This window comes from Sceloporus occidentalis, unplaced genomic scaffold (genome assembly GCF_023333645.1).
Source record: "Sceloporus occidentalis isolate IW3139 unplaced genomic scaffold, rSceOcc1.0.p SCAF_45, whole genome shotgun sequence".
In the NCBI taxonomy this organism is placed as follows: Eukaryota; Metazoa; Chordata; class Lepidosauria; order Squamata; family Phrynosomatidae; genus Sceloporus; species Sceloporus occidentalis.
Genome location: NW_028317025.1, coordinates 4,227,666 through 4,244,594, shown reverse-complemented (window position 1 = coordinate 4,244,594; position 16,929 = coordinate 4,227,666). Strand labels below are relative to the sequence as shown.

General features: G+C 40.4%; 1 protein-coding gene across 1 annotated transcript in view; it reads left to right on the top strand.

Moving 5' to 3' along the window:
• Nucleotides 1-16,929, top strand: part of LOC149289493 (tyrosine-protein kinase JAK3-like) — a 41,799-nt gene that overhangs the window by 20,171 nt on the left and 4,699 nt on the right. The window contains exons 9-21 of the mRNA XM_089490545.1: nt 2,958-3,141; nt 5,813-5,934; nt 6,043-6,174; nt 6,486-6,570; nt 6,785-6,918; nt 7,085-7,217; nt 9,110-9,261; nt 10,605-10,755; nt 10,992-11,125; nt 11,655-11,844; nt 12,265-12,389; nt 15,914-16,086; nt 16,208-16,325. Of these exons, the coding sequence (XP_089346671.1) occupies nt 2,958-3,141; nt 5,813-5,934; nt 6,043-6,174; nt 6,486-6,570; nt 6,785-6,918; nt 7,085-7,217; nt 9,110-9,261; nt 10,605-10,755; nt 10,992-11,125; nt 11,655-11,844; nt 12,265-12,389; nt 15,914-16,086; nt 16,208-16,325 (1,833 nt within the window). The remainder of the gene's footprint in view (nt 1-2,957; nt 3,142-5,812; nt 5,935-6,042; nt 6,175-6,485; nt 6,571-6,784; nt 6,919-7,084; nt 7,218-9,109; nt 9,262-10,604; nt 10,756-10,991; nt 11,126-11,654; nt 11,845-12,264; nt 12,390-15,913; nt 16,087-16,207; nt 16,326-16,929) is intronic.

Here is a 16,929-nt window from a genome sequence, read left to right as displayed (position 1 = left end):
GTGAAAAAATGTCATCAATATATCTATGGGCGTCCACTATTGGTGGAAACTGACCGCAAGCCTTTAGAACAAATAATTATGAAACCACTAAACTCAGTCCCTCCATGCTTATAAAGAATGATAATGAAACTGCAACCGTATGATCTTACTGTAAAGTACAAGCCAGGGAAGGAAATGCTAATGGCAGACACAGTATCCAGAGTGTTTCCAGCAGGACATGAAGCAAAGAAAAAACCTGATCTGGAGGAAGAAGTGCACACAGTTTCAGTCCATGCACACAGTTTTAGTCCATCAGATGTCAGACTGGAAAAAAATAAGACAAGAGACAATACAAGACAAACAACTAGAAAAACTGTGTCCATTCATGTGCAATGGCTGGCAAGAGAAACTTAGGCATTGCTCTGTACAATTGAGACTCTGACATTGAGAGGTTTGTGAAAGTTTGTGATACCTGCAGTGAATTTCAAAGACAGAACACAAAAGAACCACTCATCCCTTGAACTATCTCTTCTTGTGCGTAGCAAAGACTAGCCACAGATATTTTCAATAATGAAGAGAACAATTACCCGATCATTGACTGTTATAGCAAATACTTTGAAATAGTACAACTAAAGGATCTGAAATCATCCACTATCATACTGGCCTTCAAATCAATACTCGCCAATCATGGTGTGTGTGAAGAACTCATCTCAGACAGTGGTCCACAATATTCAAGTGCTGAGTTTCAATCCGTTCCATGCGGGAATAGGGCATAAACCCTTTAGTCCATATCTCCCACAGGCGAACAGTCTGGCTGAAAAATATGTAGGCATAATGAAAGCACAATCATCTAGGCACAGCTACTTATGGGCAGAGCACTGAGAACCACAGTGCCCAATTCTACAAAGAAACTTCTGCCATAGTGTTTTGCATATGAGCACACAGCAGCTCAATGAGACAAAAACATTACTATACAAAAGCAATATTACAACAAAACTTCTGACAACTCTTATCTTAGAACAGGAGTTTCCAAGTTTTTTCTGCAGTGGGCCACTTCATCAGACATGTACCCCATTAAATCAGCCAATTCAATTTACCCCATCAAATCATAAATTTTTTAAAACTAGGCACCTTATGGGCATTTATAATGCCAATATTTTAACTCTTTCCATGCCGGAATTTTTGTGAAGATATAGCGTGAATTGTAGGACTTGCTCATAAAAAACACACACACATATTGGGGTGTTGTTTGACAGGGACATAACCAGGAGCGGTACATTTATACCTGAAGTACGTGTGTGGGGGGAAAAAAAAAAGTACTACCATAAAGGTTGACAAAGGCTGGTGGTAAAATTAGTGCATGGAAAGGGTTAAAATACCAGCATTTCAAATAACTTGGGGTGTCTAGTTTTCAAAAATATTTAGTTTGATGGGGTAAATTGTATTGGCCGGCTTCAAAGATACCCGAAATAGGATATGTGGGCAGACTTTTTGACATGTCAAAATTCCAATTTGAAAAATGCACACCTCTCAAAAAGTCCCCGAACAACCTAACAAACCCATGCATGTGGGGTATCACTGCACTCAGGAGATGTTGCTGAACACTTATCGGGGTGTTGTTTGGCAGTGATATATACCAGGAGCGGTGATTTTATACCTGGAGTACAATGTGTGTGAAAAAAATACAAAATTTTTTTACTACCATAACGTTTGACAAAAGCTGATGGTAGAACTAGTGCATGGAAATGGTTAAAATACCTGCATTATTGGGGTGTCGGTGTGACGGATCTACCTGTGCCCCAGACTGGACACATCCACCCGTCAGCTCCTTCCCTCTTCCAGTAAGCAGACACGCTGTGGCTGTCCGAAGAAAGCAGTCACAGACCAGCACTTCCCTCAATCATGAGAAAGGACTTCATGCTTTGAGGCTAAAACAGAACTCTCTTTATTACAAACACACAGAATTTATATATAATCTCAATTCAATGTGCACCGAACCCATCCCCCAATCCCATCAACCACATCCCATCACAAATCCCATCAGTATACAGAGGATGTATCAGGTGAGGAGATTAAGGGATACAATGGGTTTCCCCCACCTGTGTTATCCCCCCCTGTAGTGCGGGTGCCATCTGGGCAGACAGGGCTGTGCTGGCTGATTAAGAGCCCCAGCCAAGTTACAGGATTGTCTCCTTGAAGGCCGGAGCTGCAGCCACATTCAAACAGGTTACAAATAAATATAATAATAATAACAGTGAAGATCAGACATGGTTCTTCACAGTCGGTGCGGCAGAGCCTGCCCTGGTGTGTGTGTTGGGGTGTCGGTGTGGCAGAGCCTGTCCTGGTGTGTGTGCGGGTTTGGGTGTCGGTGTGGCAGAGCCTGTCCTGGTGTGTGTGTTTGGGTGTCGGTGTGGCAGAGCCTGTCCTGGTGCATGTGTTTGGGTATCAGTGTGGCAGAGGCTGTCCTGGTGTGTGTGTTTGGGGATCAGTGTGGCAGAGCCTGTCCTGGTGTGTGTGCTGTTTGGGTGTTGTTTGGCAGTGACATATACCAGGAGCGGTGAATTTATACCTGGAGTACAACGTGTGTGAAAAAAATACAAATTGCACTTCCAAATGCATGGAAGTGGTTAAAATACCAGCATATTTGGAGTGTCGGTGTGACTGAGCCCGTCCTGGTGTATGTGTTTGGGTGTCAGTGTGGCAGAGCCTGTCCTGGTGTGTGTGTTTGGTGTGAACATGTCCTGGTGTGTGTGTGTTTGAGTGTCGGTGTTGCAGAGCCTGTCCTGGTGTGTGTGTGTTTGGGTGGCAGAGTCTGTTCTGGTGGCAGAGTCTGTTCTGGTGTCTGTATGTTTGGGTGTCGGTGTGGCAGTGCCTGTCCTGGTGTGTATTTGGTTGTCTGTTTCCTGGCACTTTACTTACTGCTTATAGGCAGCAGAACTTAGTTGAAACACGTTTTTTTTCTTTCAAACACTCTTCAGAATCCTCTGGGAAAAGATTACAAGGGTTGTCTCATCCTGTGTGTCGACGATACATTTTCCCTGGCTGCAGTTTCCCGTTACTTCTCCAGCGTGAGGGGTCTTCTGGAGCATTACCAGCAATGCAGCCTACGCCTTGGTGGGATTTGTACTCAGTTCACCTCTTGTTGTGTTCCAAGACCCAAAGGTAATTATAATATGTTATATCACTATATATATATATATATATATATATATATATATATATATATATATAATCTCTTAGCATTGTCAGTTTTTGTCTTGATGTACACATTTGCATGGCTGCTTAGGCCAATATCTCATACCCTAATGCCCACCTTTTCCTATTATGACACCAGGCACCAATTGTTGTAGGTAGAGGTTAGGCCACAGCTTTATTATTATTTATTACTTCACTCCCAACCCAGTAACAACACTTAACAAACAACTGTAAACATTCTTCCAGCTGCTAAGCCTTAGGACCTGACAGGCCGTTCTTTCCACACTTTGAACAAGAGTTCTAGTACCTGCTGGGCACGTCTCATCAAGCCCATTTACTTGGCTTCTTTGTGCTACAACTTCGCTCTGGCCAGGGGACCTTTCCGCCACCACATCTGCAGCCCGACCCGTCTATGGCCAGGGTTGTACCCTAATTTGACAGCTATGCATTTTTGCATCATTTTTGTCCAATTCGTGAGGGTGTCTGGCCTTGTTTTCAGTGCTTTGTACAAAATGCCAAATTTAACAAAATATTGAAAATTTGCAGATCGGGTGAATCTGAATGCAAAAGTCTATCTTGCACCTGTTCTTACCCTTGCCATCTGTCTGCATCTTCAAGCACAGGTGTAGGGCTAAGGAATGAGTTTCAGGTTCCCCTGTGTTTACAAGACACTTCTGCACTGGAACAAAGTAACTGGAACAAAGTAAGAATTCATCTAAGGCATAAATATTGTGGATTCCATCACACTATTGCTTAGCCCGTTACCATGTTAAAGTACCCCAAGTTTGGCAAGTCTACTTTTTCATGGCTATATTGCATACCAAGGAACAATGGGACTGAACTGCATTTTAACCTTCTCTGGACATCGTCAATGAGGCACCTGTACAGTTAGAAAGCTGCAGGATGAGTTCTCCACCATTCATTTGCTCTCCCGACCGGCCATCTCCTGGCTGCAGACTATGCTCTAGGTGCCGTCTGCATGACCACAAATGGGCTCACATATGTGCAAAGTTGGAAGCATAGCATTGTCTAAAATGTGTCGGTATGCTGAAAGGACATACCAAGACATTTTGGACAATGCTATGCTTCGAACTTTGTTGGAACAGTTTTGGGAAGGCCCTTTTCTATTAAAGCATGACTGTACCCCAGTGCACTAGGCAAAGTCAGTAAAGACATGGTTGGATGAGCTTGGTGTGGAAGAACTGCAATAGAGATTGCAAGCCAGGCCTTCACGTCCAACATCAGTGCCTGACCTTACAAATGCTCTACTGGACGAATGAGCAAACATTCCCACTTAAACACACCAAAATCCTGTGAAAAGCCTTCCCAGAAGAGAAAGCTGTTATAGCTGCAAAATTGGAGACCAACTACATATTAACATCTATGTATTTAGAATGCAATGTCATAAATCCCTGTTGGTGTAATGGTCAGGTGTCCCAATGCTTTTGTCCATATAGTGTATCTCAGTTGGTTATTTAAACTATTTTATTATTAAAGAATTCATGTAGTCCTGCAGCAGCTGGAGGTCCACAGGTTGGACGCCCCAGATCTAGGCAATATAATGAAAAGGGTTAAAAAAAAATATTTAAAGGCATAAGCAGTAAAACTGCTACTTAAAACATGAACCCAATACATATACAACAGACTATAAACAAAACATAATCTCAATCCAGGCGCTTTACTAGAAACCACCGGGCCGTGTTGCAAAAAAATTGCTCCGGGCACCCCAACTTCAACAGCTAGTCTGTGCCATCTTTGCCCCCCAAACAAATGGTCTGTGCCTTCTTTGCCCCCCCTTCCAACATACAACATATTTACACACAAATTACACACACTCCATCTCCCCGTGCCGGTTCATAATTGTTTAGAAAGTACTCTTCCCACCTGATTCATTGCGGCCCATGTCAAAATGGCCCTTTCTAATAAATTTTATACCAGTACAAGGAAACAGGAAGAAGGAGTCACAGGGGTTGCACCAGTGACCTCCGTGGTTGCGCCAGTGTCTTAATCAAAGGCACACTGAGGTACTTAGCTCTGGATGTTGATATCAGCAGCTTACTCTTAAGGTCAGGATACAAATGAACATGCACTCAAGTGGAACTCCTGACAACAGGCATCATGACATCATCATTAACTCCTTAAGGCCCTCTTGTGGTGACCTGCATCTGGTGCATTCAACTTTATAGTGTGTGTGACATGGAACACAATATAAATTAGAATTAATCAATACAGTTGGGTAACGGTTTATTCACAAAACTATGAGCTGTAGGCCAGATAAAAAAAACCATTTACCTATATGTTGTGAAGGACTAAGGATGACAAATATCTCCCACAAGAAGTGGCAAGTTGGTAGTGTATGATGCATAGTTAAGGAAGTAAGATTAAATGACTCATTTTGTCATGTAAATTAAACCCTATTTAAAAGTAAGGGTATTGTTGCCAGGCTTCATTCCTCTGAGCTTATTTTTAGTCATTTATTATAAAGAAAACAGAATTTGTACAGAAAGAGAGATGACGAAATGTATTAAGAAGAATGCAGATAGCGTAAAAAAGCTAATCAAAGTTCTGTAACTTAATATTTATTTAGTTTCAATCCTCTAAAGGAAGTCTAATCAAACAACACAATTTTCTCCATCAGAAAAATCTAACCTCATAATACTGCGTGAGAGCTGTCCTCAAAAGGTTCTGTCACCAGGAAGACAGAGGAGGAACATTCAACCTCTGACATTTCAAAAGATTCACTTTAAAGACATCAGTTTTGTAAGTTTCAGCAGTAGTACAAAGTGGTAGTATGATGTAATTAGAATAATGGGTGGATAAAAGCATGCCTGAAGTGAGCTATAAAGATTGATTTCCAGTTTTCCTCAGGGGATGACCAAGGCAAAAGGTTCCTTCACCAAAATTATCCAAGGTGTACTTAGATGTGCAGATGATGAAGTAGAGCGAGAAGTTAAAGTCATGCTTAAGATCCTGGATCCTTCTTACCAGCATTACCAAGAGGTAAAAGAAGTCCCTTGCACCTGCAACTTAAATCAGTTATTTTGCCCAACCACCGCATTACTGTCAAATATACCAACCACACAATCTTTCAATAGTAGATTATGGTGTAACATACATGCCCCCACTTTCTTGGGAGACATTTTGCATTTAAAATCCAACAATATCTTATGTTTCTCTCTTCAGTTTTTTGTCTTATTGCTCCTGACCAATAAACGTATGCAATGGTGTACCATGCCTTTCTACTTCACACACCTTTTCTAAGATATAGCTATGTTTTCATCATTTTGTTTCATTCAATTTTCCCACTTCAGTCCTTCCTAGAAGCAGCCAGTATAATGAACCAGCTCTCGCACAAACACCAAGTCTTACTGCATGGAGTGTGTGTACGGGAACAGAGTAAGTGTATGGTCAAGTTTGTTACATCATGCTGTGGGCCACGTTGTCTGATTACATTGTATTGTGTAATATTTTGTTTGTGCTATTTTATTAGTTCCACATTGTAATTTACATCACACACACTGTGATTGTGATTATGTTACAGTGTGCTTACAGTGAGATTTGTGGAATCAGCATTCATCAACTAACTGGTCTTGTATTAAATATAACCTAGTTATAATGGTGCAAGAGTTTGTATGCCTGGGAGCTCTAGACCTATATCTGAAGAGGCAGAAGCAGAGAGGTCCAGTTGCCATTAGCTGGAAGCTTGAAGTTGTCAAACAATTGGCGTATGCTCTCTGCTACATGGTATGTTTTGTTTCTCAATATGTAAAAATGAGACATAGATTTATGCTGAATCCCAAAAGTTCAGCTATTAATATATGTGAGCATTTTCTGATCTGTTGGTGATATGCCAACATTGTGATATTTCCTCTTATTTTTCATTTTCCAATATCTGATTTGGCTCTCACAGGAGGATAAGCATCTGGTTCATGGTAACATTTCAGCTAAGAAAATCCTCCTAAGCCGTGTAGGAGACAAGGAGACACCACCATTTATAAAACTAAGTGACAGGGGTGTGAGCATCAGAGTCCTGGAAAAAGAAAGTGAGTTGATAATGGGCAAAATGGAGCAATCATTTCATGACCACAGCCACAGCACGTTACCCATTACTGTCTGTATTGTATTTTAGTAAATCAAGAAGAAGAGCAGCCTAAGCTAGTTGTTATCTATTTTCCACCACAATCTATATACATATACTTTATAATAAACCTATTCATAGCCATATATAAAACACTGGTCAACACATCATGTTGATCAAACCATTAAGGCAGAAGGCGCATATATCTTTCCTGTGCACAAATAGCAATGCACTATTGCACTTCTTTCCTGCAATATAGTAATGTTTTGGGTTTAATTGTTCATGATTCAGTAGGCAGATGTATTCGCAATTGTTAATCCATTCACAAGGTTGAAATTTAGAATTGTATTTTTTTTTCTTAATGGGGATCATCATAGTGCTGCTTTAGTGTTCAGGAGCTGATCTAAAACTGTAAAATATGTTACATCATTTTGTACTCACTCTGCTGCCGTTGTTTCTTTTATGCAGCTTTGTGGCTGTGTGAGGTGAAAACTTACAAAATACTCGTTTTCTTGAACCAAAGCTTTATTGTATAGAAAATAGCCAACATTCCTTTTTATCCAGCTCTATAACCTATTTCCATCCTACTTCTCTTTTGGGCTTGTAGCATCAGTCAGGGCCAACGCTCAATGTCTTCCTTACCTTCTCCTCTGAATGCTTCCTTGCCCCTATCTCCTTCTCTGATTCTTCTCTTGCATCTTCTTGTTCTTCCGTCTTCTATCTTTGTCCAGTTATAGTAAAAACACTATTCTCTGCACCGGAATATAATGTTTATTATGCGCTCCATCCCAAAGTTTTCTTATGCTACTCTTTTACAATGTTTTTCTTTTCAAGCTATAGCTCACTAACCTGTTTGTTTCCAGGAGAAATAATCTTGCAAATTCATCATGGGTTATGAAGCTAGATATTCCTACTGAAAGGGCTTATCAGGTCCTGCTTAGTGTCTAGTTAATATATGGAGAGTTCTTAAACACTTGCTAACAAATCTGTGCATTATGCACAACAAAATAGTATCGTCTTTTTCAAGAGGCTCAATGAACATATCTACTGGTTTGGGTCAACACCTGAATCCTCCAGGGCGCAGGAGCGGGGTCCTGACATTCCCCACTCCCTGCCCATTTCTCCTTTAAATGGGGGTGTTTCCTGATGATGTCGGCGGAGAAGCCCCTGACGTCAGTGGGAACGCCCCAACGTTAGCTGGACCGCCCACTGATGTCAGTGGGCAGTCCTGGAAGCATCTCACAAGTGTAGGCTCCAGGAAGCCAGACTCAACAAGTTCCCAGGTATTTCAATGAAGTTGACACCTTCATAATATAAAGAGATATCAGCAAGCTGAAATGTCCACATCTTTTGCTAACTCACAGTTATCAATGAAATGTTTTCCTTTATGGAAGAAATGAACCAAACATACTCTGTATGCATCGTCTGCTGCAATTAATAACCAGTCACCAGAGCCAGCTCCGGAGTTAAGCTTATAGATATGTTTTTATAAAAGGTATTGTACTTAATGTTTGTATGATAGTTAAAATTGTTTAGACCGTCCATGTCTTTCCTTTGATCTTCTTAGCAATGCATATCGCCCAAGGAGCTGGACCTCTGGTACTGAGTGACTAAATAAGAGATGTCAGGGCCAAACTGAAATAATGTAAATCAATGGAGTAGTAATGTAACAGATTCTGATGGAACACAGTCACATGCAACCAATGGATTTCAAAACAAAATTGTCATACTGTGGCCTTCAGCCTGTACTGTCATCCCTACTCATTATATTAGCACACTGAAGAAATGCCTTTTAAAAACTGGTGGTCAGTGGTGGTTCCATATTTCTGATGCAATGTTCCTCTTTTACATTTGCAGTGCTTGTAGAAAGGATACCATGGTTGTGTCCAGAATGTGTATGTGATCCTAATAGCCTGACACTGGAATCTGACTGCTGGAGTTTTGGGGTCACACTATGGGAGATCTTCAATGATGGCATTGTGCCTTTAAGTATGGAGGATCCATCTATGGTGAATTTGGCCTCAGTGTCTTTGTGGCGAGTGGTTGTAAAACAGTCCTTCTTAAACGTTTTTCTTCATAATTAATTCCACTGTCTGCTCCTTTCCACTTTCAGTCAATTATAACTATTTTACCAAAACTGCCAAAATGAGCTGCTTAAATACAATAAAAAAGTACTGCTTTTACCAAAAGATGTAAGAAACAACTTCCCAGCAGATGGTAGTGATCGGAGCAGAAGAATGTTCACCAACTGAATGTGAAGCTGTAGGAAATTCATTTAAAGGGAAGGTGTAACCTTCCGTTAAAATACTTAGCATAAAGTAAAATATATGTACCTTGATATGCATCCCAAAATTTCATTTAAAAAAGCCACTCACCTTTAAGAGAAGCTGCTTCTCCAGAGCTGTAGTGCACAGCCAGCTCCTTTGTCTTTTATTTGTGCCAATTTGGCTTCTTGAAAAAAATGGCAATGTTTTCTGGGCATATATGTAAGGGTTCGTATTAGACCTCCCGGAACTCTCACAGAAACCATCACTTTCGCTAGAGAGTATACCGCTTGTGTGCAGTGGCAAGCAGGAGATGGGGGACAATAGGAAGGTTCAACCCCTGTGAGCTTCTTCTGAGGAAAGCTCTTGGATGGCCCTCTATGACACAGGGCGAAAGGGGGAGCTGCCCAGGTCTAATCATTCCTGGGGGCCCAAAACAGCTGCCAAGGGCTGACAAGAAAAAAGGAACTTGAAAAACACATAAAAAGAGGAAGATAAGTCAGGAAAAGAGATGCAAAGAAGAGATAAAGCAAAATAATTTCTTTTTTTTGCACCTCTTTTAATGACTTCTCTTCCTACTTTGTTCCTTTTTCTCTCTTGCCATCCTCTTATTTCTGTTTTGCTTTTATACTGGAATCAAAGAGACAGAAAAAGAGAGATTTTCGTTTATTTTGCTATATCGATTTTTGCATCTATTTTATTGACTTATCTTCCTCTTGTGTGATTTTCAAGTCAGTGCTGCAAGTACACGTGACCCCTCCATTGAGCGCTCCCCAACCACATGTACAGCACCCTCCAGCCACACATGCAGCGCAGGTGGGGCCCTAGCAAATGCTTGCCCAGGGTCCAATCAATATTAAAGGCAGCCATGGATAACACACAGTTAAATCAATGAGATATCTTTGGGATAGCCCTTCGAATTGCATAGTAAAGTGCAAAACTCCCCAACTTTAGTGAATAAACCTTTATTTTCTCTTTTCTCTACTTGTTTAGCATTGTTTTAACGTGTGTGGGAGGTTCCTTTGATAGATCTTTATTTTTAATCATTCTACTGTTGTCTATGATATATTTGAGTTCTCATTTTTCAGAAACTGCAGTTTTATAAGGAACAGCAACAGCTTCCAGCTTCGCATTGGATAGAATTGGCTAGCTTGGAGCAACAGTGCATGTCTTACAACCCACTTTTGAGGCCCTCCTTTCGCTCTGTTATACGAGAGCTCAACAATCTTATTACATTTGGTAAGATGTTACTTAAAAGGGTACAATATAAGCAATAGATCAAACCTGTAAATTAAAACAGAAATGCAACAGGCTTTGTAGCTGGGGGTTACAAATGTGTTGGATGTGAGAAGGAGAAGGTTGCTAAATGCCTGCTCTTTTTCCTCTTTTAATGACATTATAGAAATCACTTTACAAACACATGCCTTTCATAGAAGTGATCATTGCCTAAATATCTATTTCATTTTTGCCCACAGATTATGAGTTGTTGGTGGATTCCAGAGGACAGCAGACAAGTGAAGGATTCAAAATGTCTTACCCTGCATGGAAGTATCAAGATCCTAGTGTTTACGAGGAAAGACATCTTAAGCATATTACATTTCTGGGCAAGGTGGGAAGGGCACTGCAATGTGTTCTCCCTCTGTTGTATTCAATTAACTCACATTTCCCTCCTTAAGTTTTTCATCAGTCTTCATTTTGACATCCACCCTCTTGTACCTGTGTGTATGATTTTCATGCGGTGCCTTCAGTGACTGTATATTCGCAAGGTTCTCTGTATGTGCACAAGATGGGCCCTCCCATGTTTACTCTTCATTCAGAATATGCTAAAATGACAATACCAAGCGCAGAAAAATATAAAGCTTTAGCTTTAATATCTGTTAATAATAGGATGTAGTCCATTCAACCCCATACAATTTGAGTGGATTTCCATCTATGCAGCTCTGGTTGGTGAGTGTAAGTGGATGTAGGATAGGCATGGCCATTGTGCATTTTTGTGAAGTCTAGTCGAATGATCTGTTTTTTTGATTGGGCTTACTTACTGACTCAAAGTATATTAATCTACTCTGATACTTCTTTCCTGTTTTCATAAGAAGGTAAAATTAATTATGAGCTGTTGATCTTGCCTTCTCTATGTTTAGGGAAATTTTGGAAGTGTCGAGTTGTGCCGTTACGATCCCCTGGATGATAACACAGGCGAGTTGGTTGCAGTAAAGAAGCTGCAGCATAGTACCGCTGAACATGTCCGTGACTTCCAGAGAGAGAGTCTGATTCTGCGCTCCCTTCACAATGACTATATTGTCAAATACAAGGGGATATGCTATAGTGTGGGTGAGTGAAATGGGAGCATGCAAAATATGCAGGTATCTCTGTTCCAGGTATCTTCTTGCACTGATCTTCAACAAAATCTGTCCAAGAAACTCCTTTTATATCACCAAATACCATAGGACTGTGCCCTTTACTCATAAAGCATAATATTTTTCCATATAGGCCTTCTTCTGTACCCATTTAAGGTAAAAAAGCATGGCTTCAAAAGGGAAAGCGGGAGACCCAAGAGAAAGACAGACGTACTAAAAGAGATTCTAGTTGGTCAATTCTACAAATAATTTCATGCTTTTATTTTTTTATTTTTGCTCATATTTTAATGCTCATTTATTTTTTAGTATCTACTCATAATTCCTTTAATCTCATGCTTTCCATATAAAATTTCTTTCCACTTGAGTTGATATTTAAAACTATTTTCCTCCTAAGGTCGCCGCAGTTTCCAGCTGGTCATGGAATATCTTCCAAATAGGAGTCTCCGTGAATATCTCCCCAATAACCGAGATAGACTGGGTACCTATCATCTACTCCTCTATGCCTCCCAGATCTGCAAGGTTTGTCATTACAAACTGAGGGACATCATGCATTACGTCAAATTATGTCCATAACTGGGAACACCTTAAAAGGCTAACCTTGAGACTAGTGGCGTCGGCAGGGGGGGCCATGTTCCCCCCCATGTGCCCCCCTATTTGAAACGCCGTCTTTTTTTGTGTGCAGCCATGATAGACGTGGAGGAGATAGAAAGGCGCCGAGCGGTCGCTCAGGAATACGTTTTCAGCAACCTTTCGGCGCCTCTCACTTCCCTCCGTGAGGCCTCTGTCTTGGTCGCAGTGCCGGCATTTCATACTGAGCCCCGGAACATGACATCATATTCCGGCGCTCAGCAGTGAAGCAGCGTGCACCGCGGAGACAGAGGCCTCGTGCTCCCACCGTAAGTGAACTGCAAAGGGGGGAGAGGGTAGATAGTGAGTCGGGGGAGGGAGGGTAGATAGGGAGAAGGGAGTGAGACGGGGAGAGGGGGTAGATAGTTAGGAGGGGGTAGATAGGGAGAAGGGAGTAAATAGGGAGAAGGGAATGAGAAGGGGTAGATAGGACAGAAGGGAGTTAGAAGGGTTAGATAGGGAGAAAAAAGGGAGAGGGGGTCGATAGGGAGAAGGGAGGGTAGCAAGAATATTGAAATAAAGAGTCAAAATGAGAGAATGAATGGATTAATGTGTGGATGAATTGTGTGAATGAGTGAGAATGCATTCATGAATGTGTGAATTATTTGTGAAAGAATAAATGATTGTGTGAATGAATTGTGTAAATGAAAGTGAATTAATGAGTGACTGTAAAAGTGTTTGTGTGAATCATAGGTGTATAATTGATTTGTCATTATGGGACAAAGATGGCACAGGTATCGTGTTTATGGGACAAAGAGGGCGTACGCTCAGCTGTTTGGGGACAATGTTGACTCATGCTGGGCTGTGTGGGGACAAAGATGGCACATCCTATGTGTGTGTAATTTGGGTGCTGGTCAGGTTCTATGTGGGCAATGTGGATGCCAGGGCTAGCTTTGGGGTGTGCAACTTGTTATCTGTGCCTGTAATTTAGGGGTTTTTTTCTATACCTTTAATGCTGAGTTTGTATGTGAATTCCAATTCATCTATACCTGCAAAGCTGGGTTTTTGTGTTATTCTGTTGATCTATATCTGCTATGCTATGTTTCCATACATTATATATGTTTACCTGCAAATACAGGATTTGTATTTCTTATTCAGCTGATAAATACCTGGAGTGCTGTTTCCATGTGTTGTTTACTTGATATATACCTTCAGTGCTGAGTTTACATGTGATTTCCGGTTGATCTATACCTGCAACGCTGGGTTTGTGTGTCCTGTTGATCTATACCTGCAATGCTATGTTTCCATACATTATTTATGTATACCTGAAAATACAGGGTCTAATTCAGTTGCACGTGCTGTTTCTATGTGTTTATTTGATCTATACCTGAATTACAAGGAGTAAGTTAAAGAGAGGTGTGGTTTAGTGAATGAGGGGGCAAAGGGACTCTGGGGATCATTATGAGGGAGAGGACCTCTCAATGTCACGGCACAGTCAGAAGGAGGGAAGACTGTACTGACTCTCACAGTCTTCCTCTGATCTGCAGTCAGTATGGCAAATATTTTTTTTTGGTGTGGTAGCGGAGGAAGTGATTGCGTGCTAGGGAGCGTGGAGCGGGGCCCAAGGAAATGCTTGGGAAGGGTCCAATTTTTTCACTATAAAATAAATTGGCAACAGGGTATAATATTAATATATATATCGGCAGCAGGGTCTAATATTAATATATATATCGGAAGCAGGGTCTAATATTAAAGAATGAAAAATAACTGCCAGTTCAGCTGTTTTTAAATCAAAGAGATAAGTACATATTATGTAGTTAAAAATGCATGTCTAATGCATATATACATATATAGTGTATATGTAGCGTTTTATAATTGCCCCCTTACTTTGATCCCTGCCCCCCCTACTTTGGTCCCTGCCCCCCCCCCAAATATGAAAGCTGGAGATGCCACGGCTTGAGACCTTTCAAAATATTAACAGTCTATTATAGATTTACCTTCATAAATGAATTATATTGTTAACTGAACATGTATTCAAGTGAAGATTTTCCTTTAGATGGAACCCTTGAACTGCTGAATATATAGTATTGTTTCTCAGTTACTTTTTTTGGTGCGGTGTGTATTATCCTATTGCTAATATCCCCCTAAAGTCCTTCTACTGCTCCACCTAACACTTCACATAACTTTGCCTATCTATATATTTATCTATGCCACTTTAAACTTTCAAATGACATGAAAAAAAGGCTGTTGTGCTATCACCATATCCCAAAGGGCCCAACAGCTCTGCACATCATCAAGTGGTGGTGTAGTGTAAAGAAGCTATATTGTTTAAGCCTTTCTCTTTTTATATTTATATGGCCAAACTCTGTTGATGTCCGCAGCTGCTAAATTGTGCAATGGAGGACAAAATGTAATATGCCACTTCCTCTTTCTTCTAAACCTTATAAACTGTGGACCCTCTTAGGGTGTGTATCTTCATTGTATACAAGAAGATCTCATCTTCCTATATAACAGTATTGCCTGTGATAGTTGCATAATTCACTTAAATTATTGCCAATACGAAGTTTAGGAGCAATAAGAGCCCTAACTGGTTGCAACTGGACCCAGGAATGGGTTGCACCATGGTTCATTAGTTAAAGGAATGCCGTTAGCTGCATTAAAAGATTTGCAAAATTATTTTCAGTTCTTCCCTCTACATTGATTCAAGAAGTAAGAAGAGTTATCCTGATTCTGTCATTGATCTCTGTGACACTGTGAGTATAGGTATAAAAGCACCATATCTCTGTGGCCTTTGTCTTGAGGCAGATTACATATTGCAAGGAGCAGTGTGACATAGATCATTGAGTTCATCTTGCTCCTTCCCCTAGAACAAAACATACTGAAAGGTAGGCAAGTTGGGATTCTTGTGGAAATTTTTTTGCTGGGTGAAGGGGGTAGAATATAGTGCTTGGTAATATGCAAAAGCTTGAGAAGGATGATGAATAAAATACAAGTGGAAGTGAGATGGGGGAAATTGCTGGAGGTATAGGGAGGAATGGGAATGATAGAAATGGCTGAATAGGTAGATCGAGAAAAGTGTGAAGTAAAGGTGAGCCCATAATTTACCTTATTTAAGCAATCCTCCTTTAAGCTTTACCTGATAATTCAAATGTCTCAAAAGAACATTATACTATTATTTTATATCTGTCTTTCTTAACTTCTGTTTTCCTACCAAGTGCCACAATCAACAACTATTAATGTATTTTAATTTTAGTAGTTTATCCTACATGTATCCTTACATTTATTTCACAAAATATGGTTATTCCCAGGCTCCATGAAAAGTCACATTGCAAAATTATACTCTATATAACATTGTTTGAGACTCTCCCAGTGGCTCCTCCACTCCATACAAGCCCTTCATAGAAGTATTTGTCCATATTATTGAATCACCGAACCACTGAATCTCTGCATAATATTTAACTACACTTGTTTCACAGGGTATGCAATACTTGGGATTTCAGCGATATGTACACAGAGATCTGGCAAGTCGGAATATTCTGGTAGAAAATCAGAATCATGTGAAGATTGGAGACTTTGGTCTAGCCAAGATCCTTCCTCAGGACAAGGAGTATTATGTTGTCAGAGAAAGAGGGGAGAGTCCCATATTTTGGTATGCAAAAGAAAAACAAAGCTACATAAAATTGTTTCTTGATTAATGTTCTGTAAACATCTACAGGTTTTTCTTAATTTCTTAATTAAGTGCCCATGCTCACATGTTCTATGTTTCTCAGGCATGCTCCAGAGTCTCTTTCTGACAGTATGTATTCCCGTGAGTCTGACATTTGGAGTTTTGGAGTCCTTTTGTATGAACTTTTCACCTACAGTGACAGGATCTGCAGTCCTCCTGCTGTGAGTCACATTTTAAATGTTCCCACCCCTGTACCTGACCTACCAGCTGAAGAAGTTTCTGTTTTTAATAGGCTGGTTTCTGGCATTCTTCTGACAGTAGTCTTAAAACATGTGTAAGCCAAATGATTGTGGTAAGACTGTAGCACAAACATTGTAAGTAGCCTTTCTGTTTCCTCACTCACATGTTCTGTTTCTCAGTTGAAGGATTGAGATGACCCACGTCCATGTCAGATATGATAATGTGGATATTATTGTATTCATATTTTTCTTTCATCCAATATTTGGTTATATTGCTATCAGTCGGCTCCATGGCTGACTTTAAATACCAGGCACTCCAAGGCCCAAAACTACTGTAGTCCCATGCCCAAAGAAAGGAAAAAAAACTTATTATATTGGGCATTGGTATAAACTGGAAATTAGACAGAGCTACCATTAATCACCATTCCTTTTGTTTCCAATATGACAAACAAAAAAGTACAGTTTAGACACATGTAGTATCACTTTTGGGGGGGATGAGTTTTGATGAGGATTTATTCTATTTGCATAGTCCACTTGGTTTGGAGTGTATGGAGAGAGACTTTATGCAGAGTTTGAAATGTGGGCT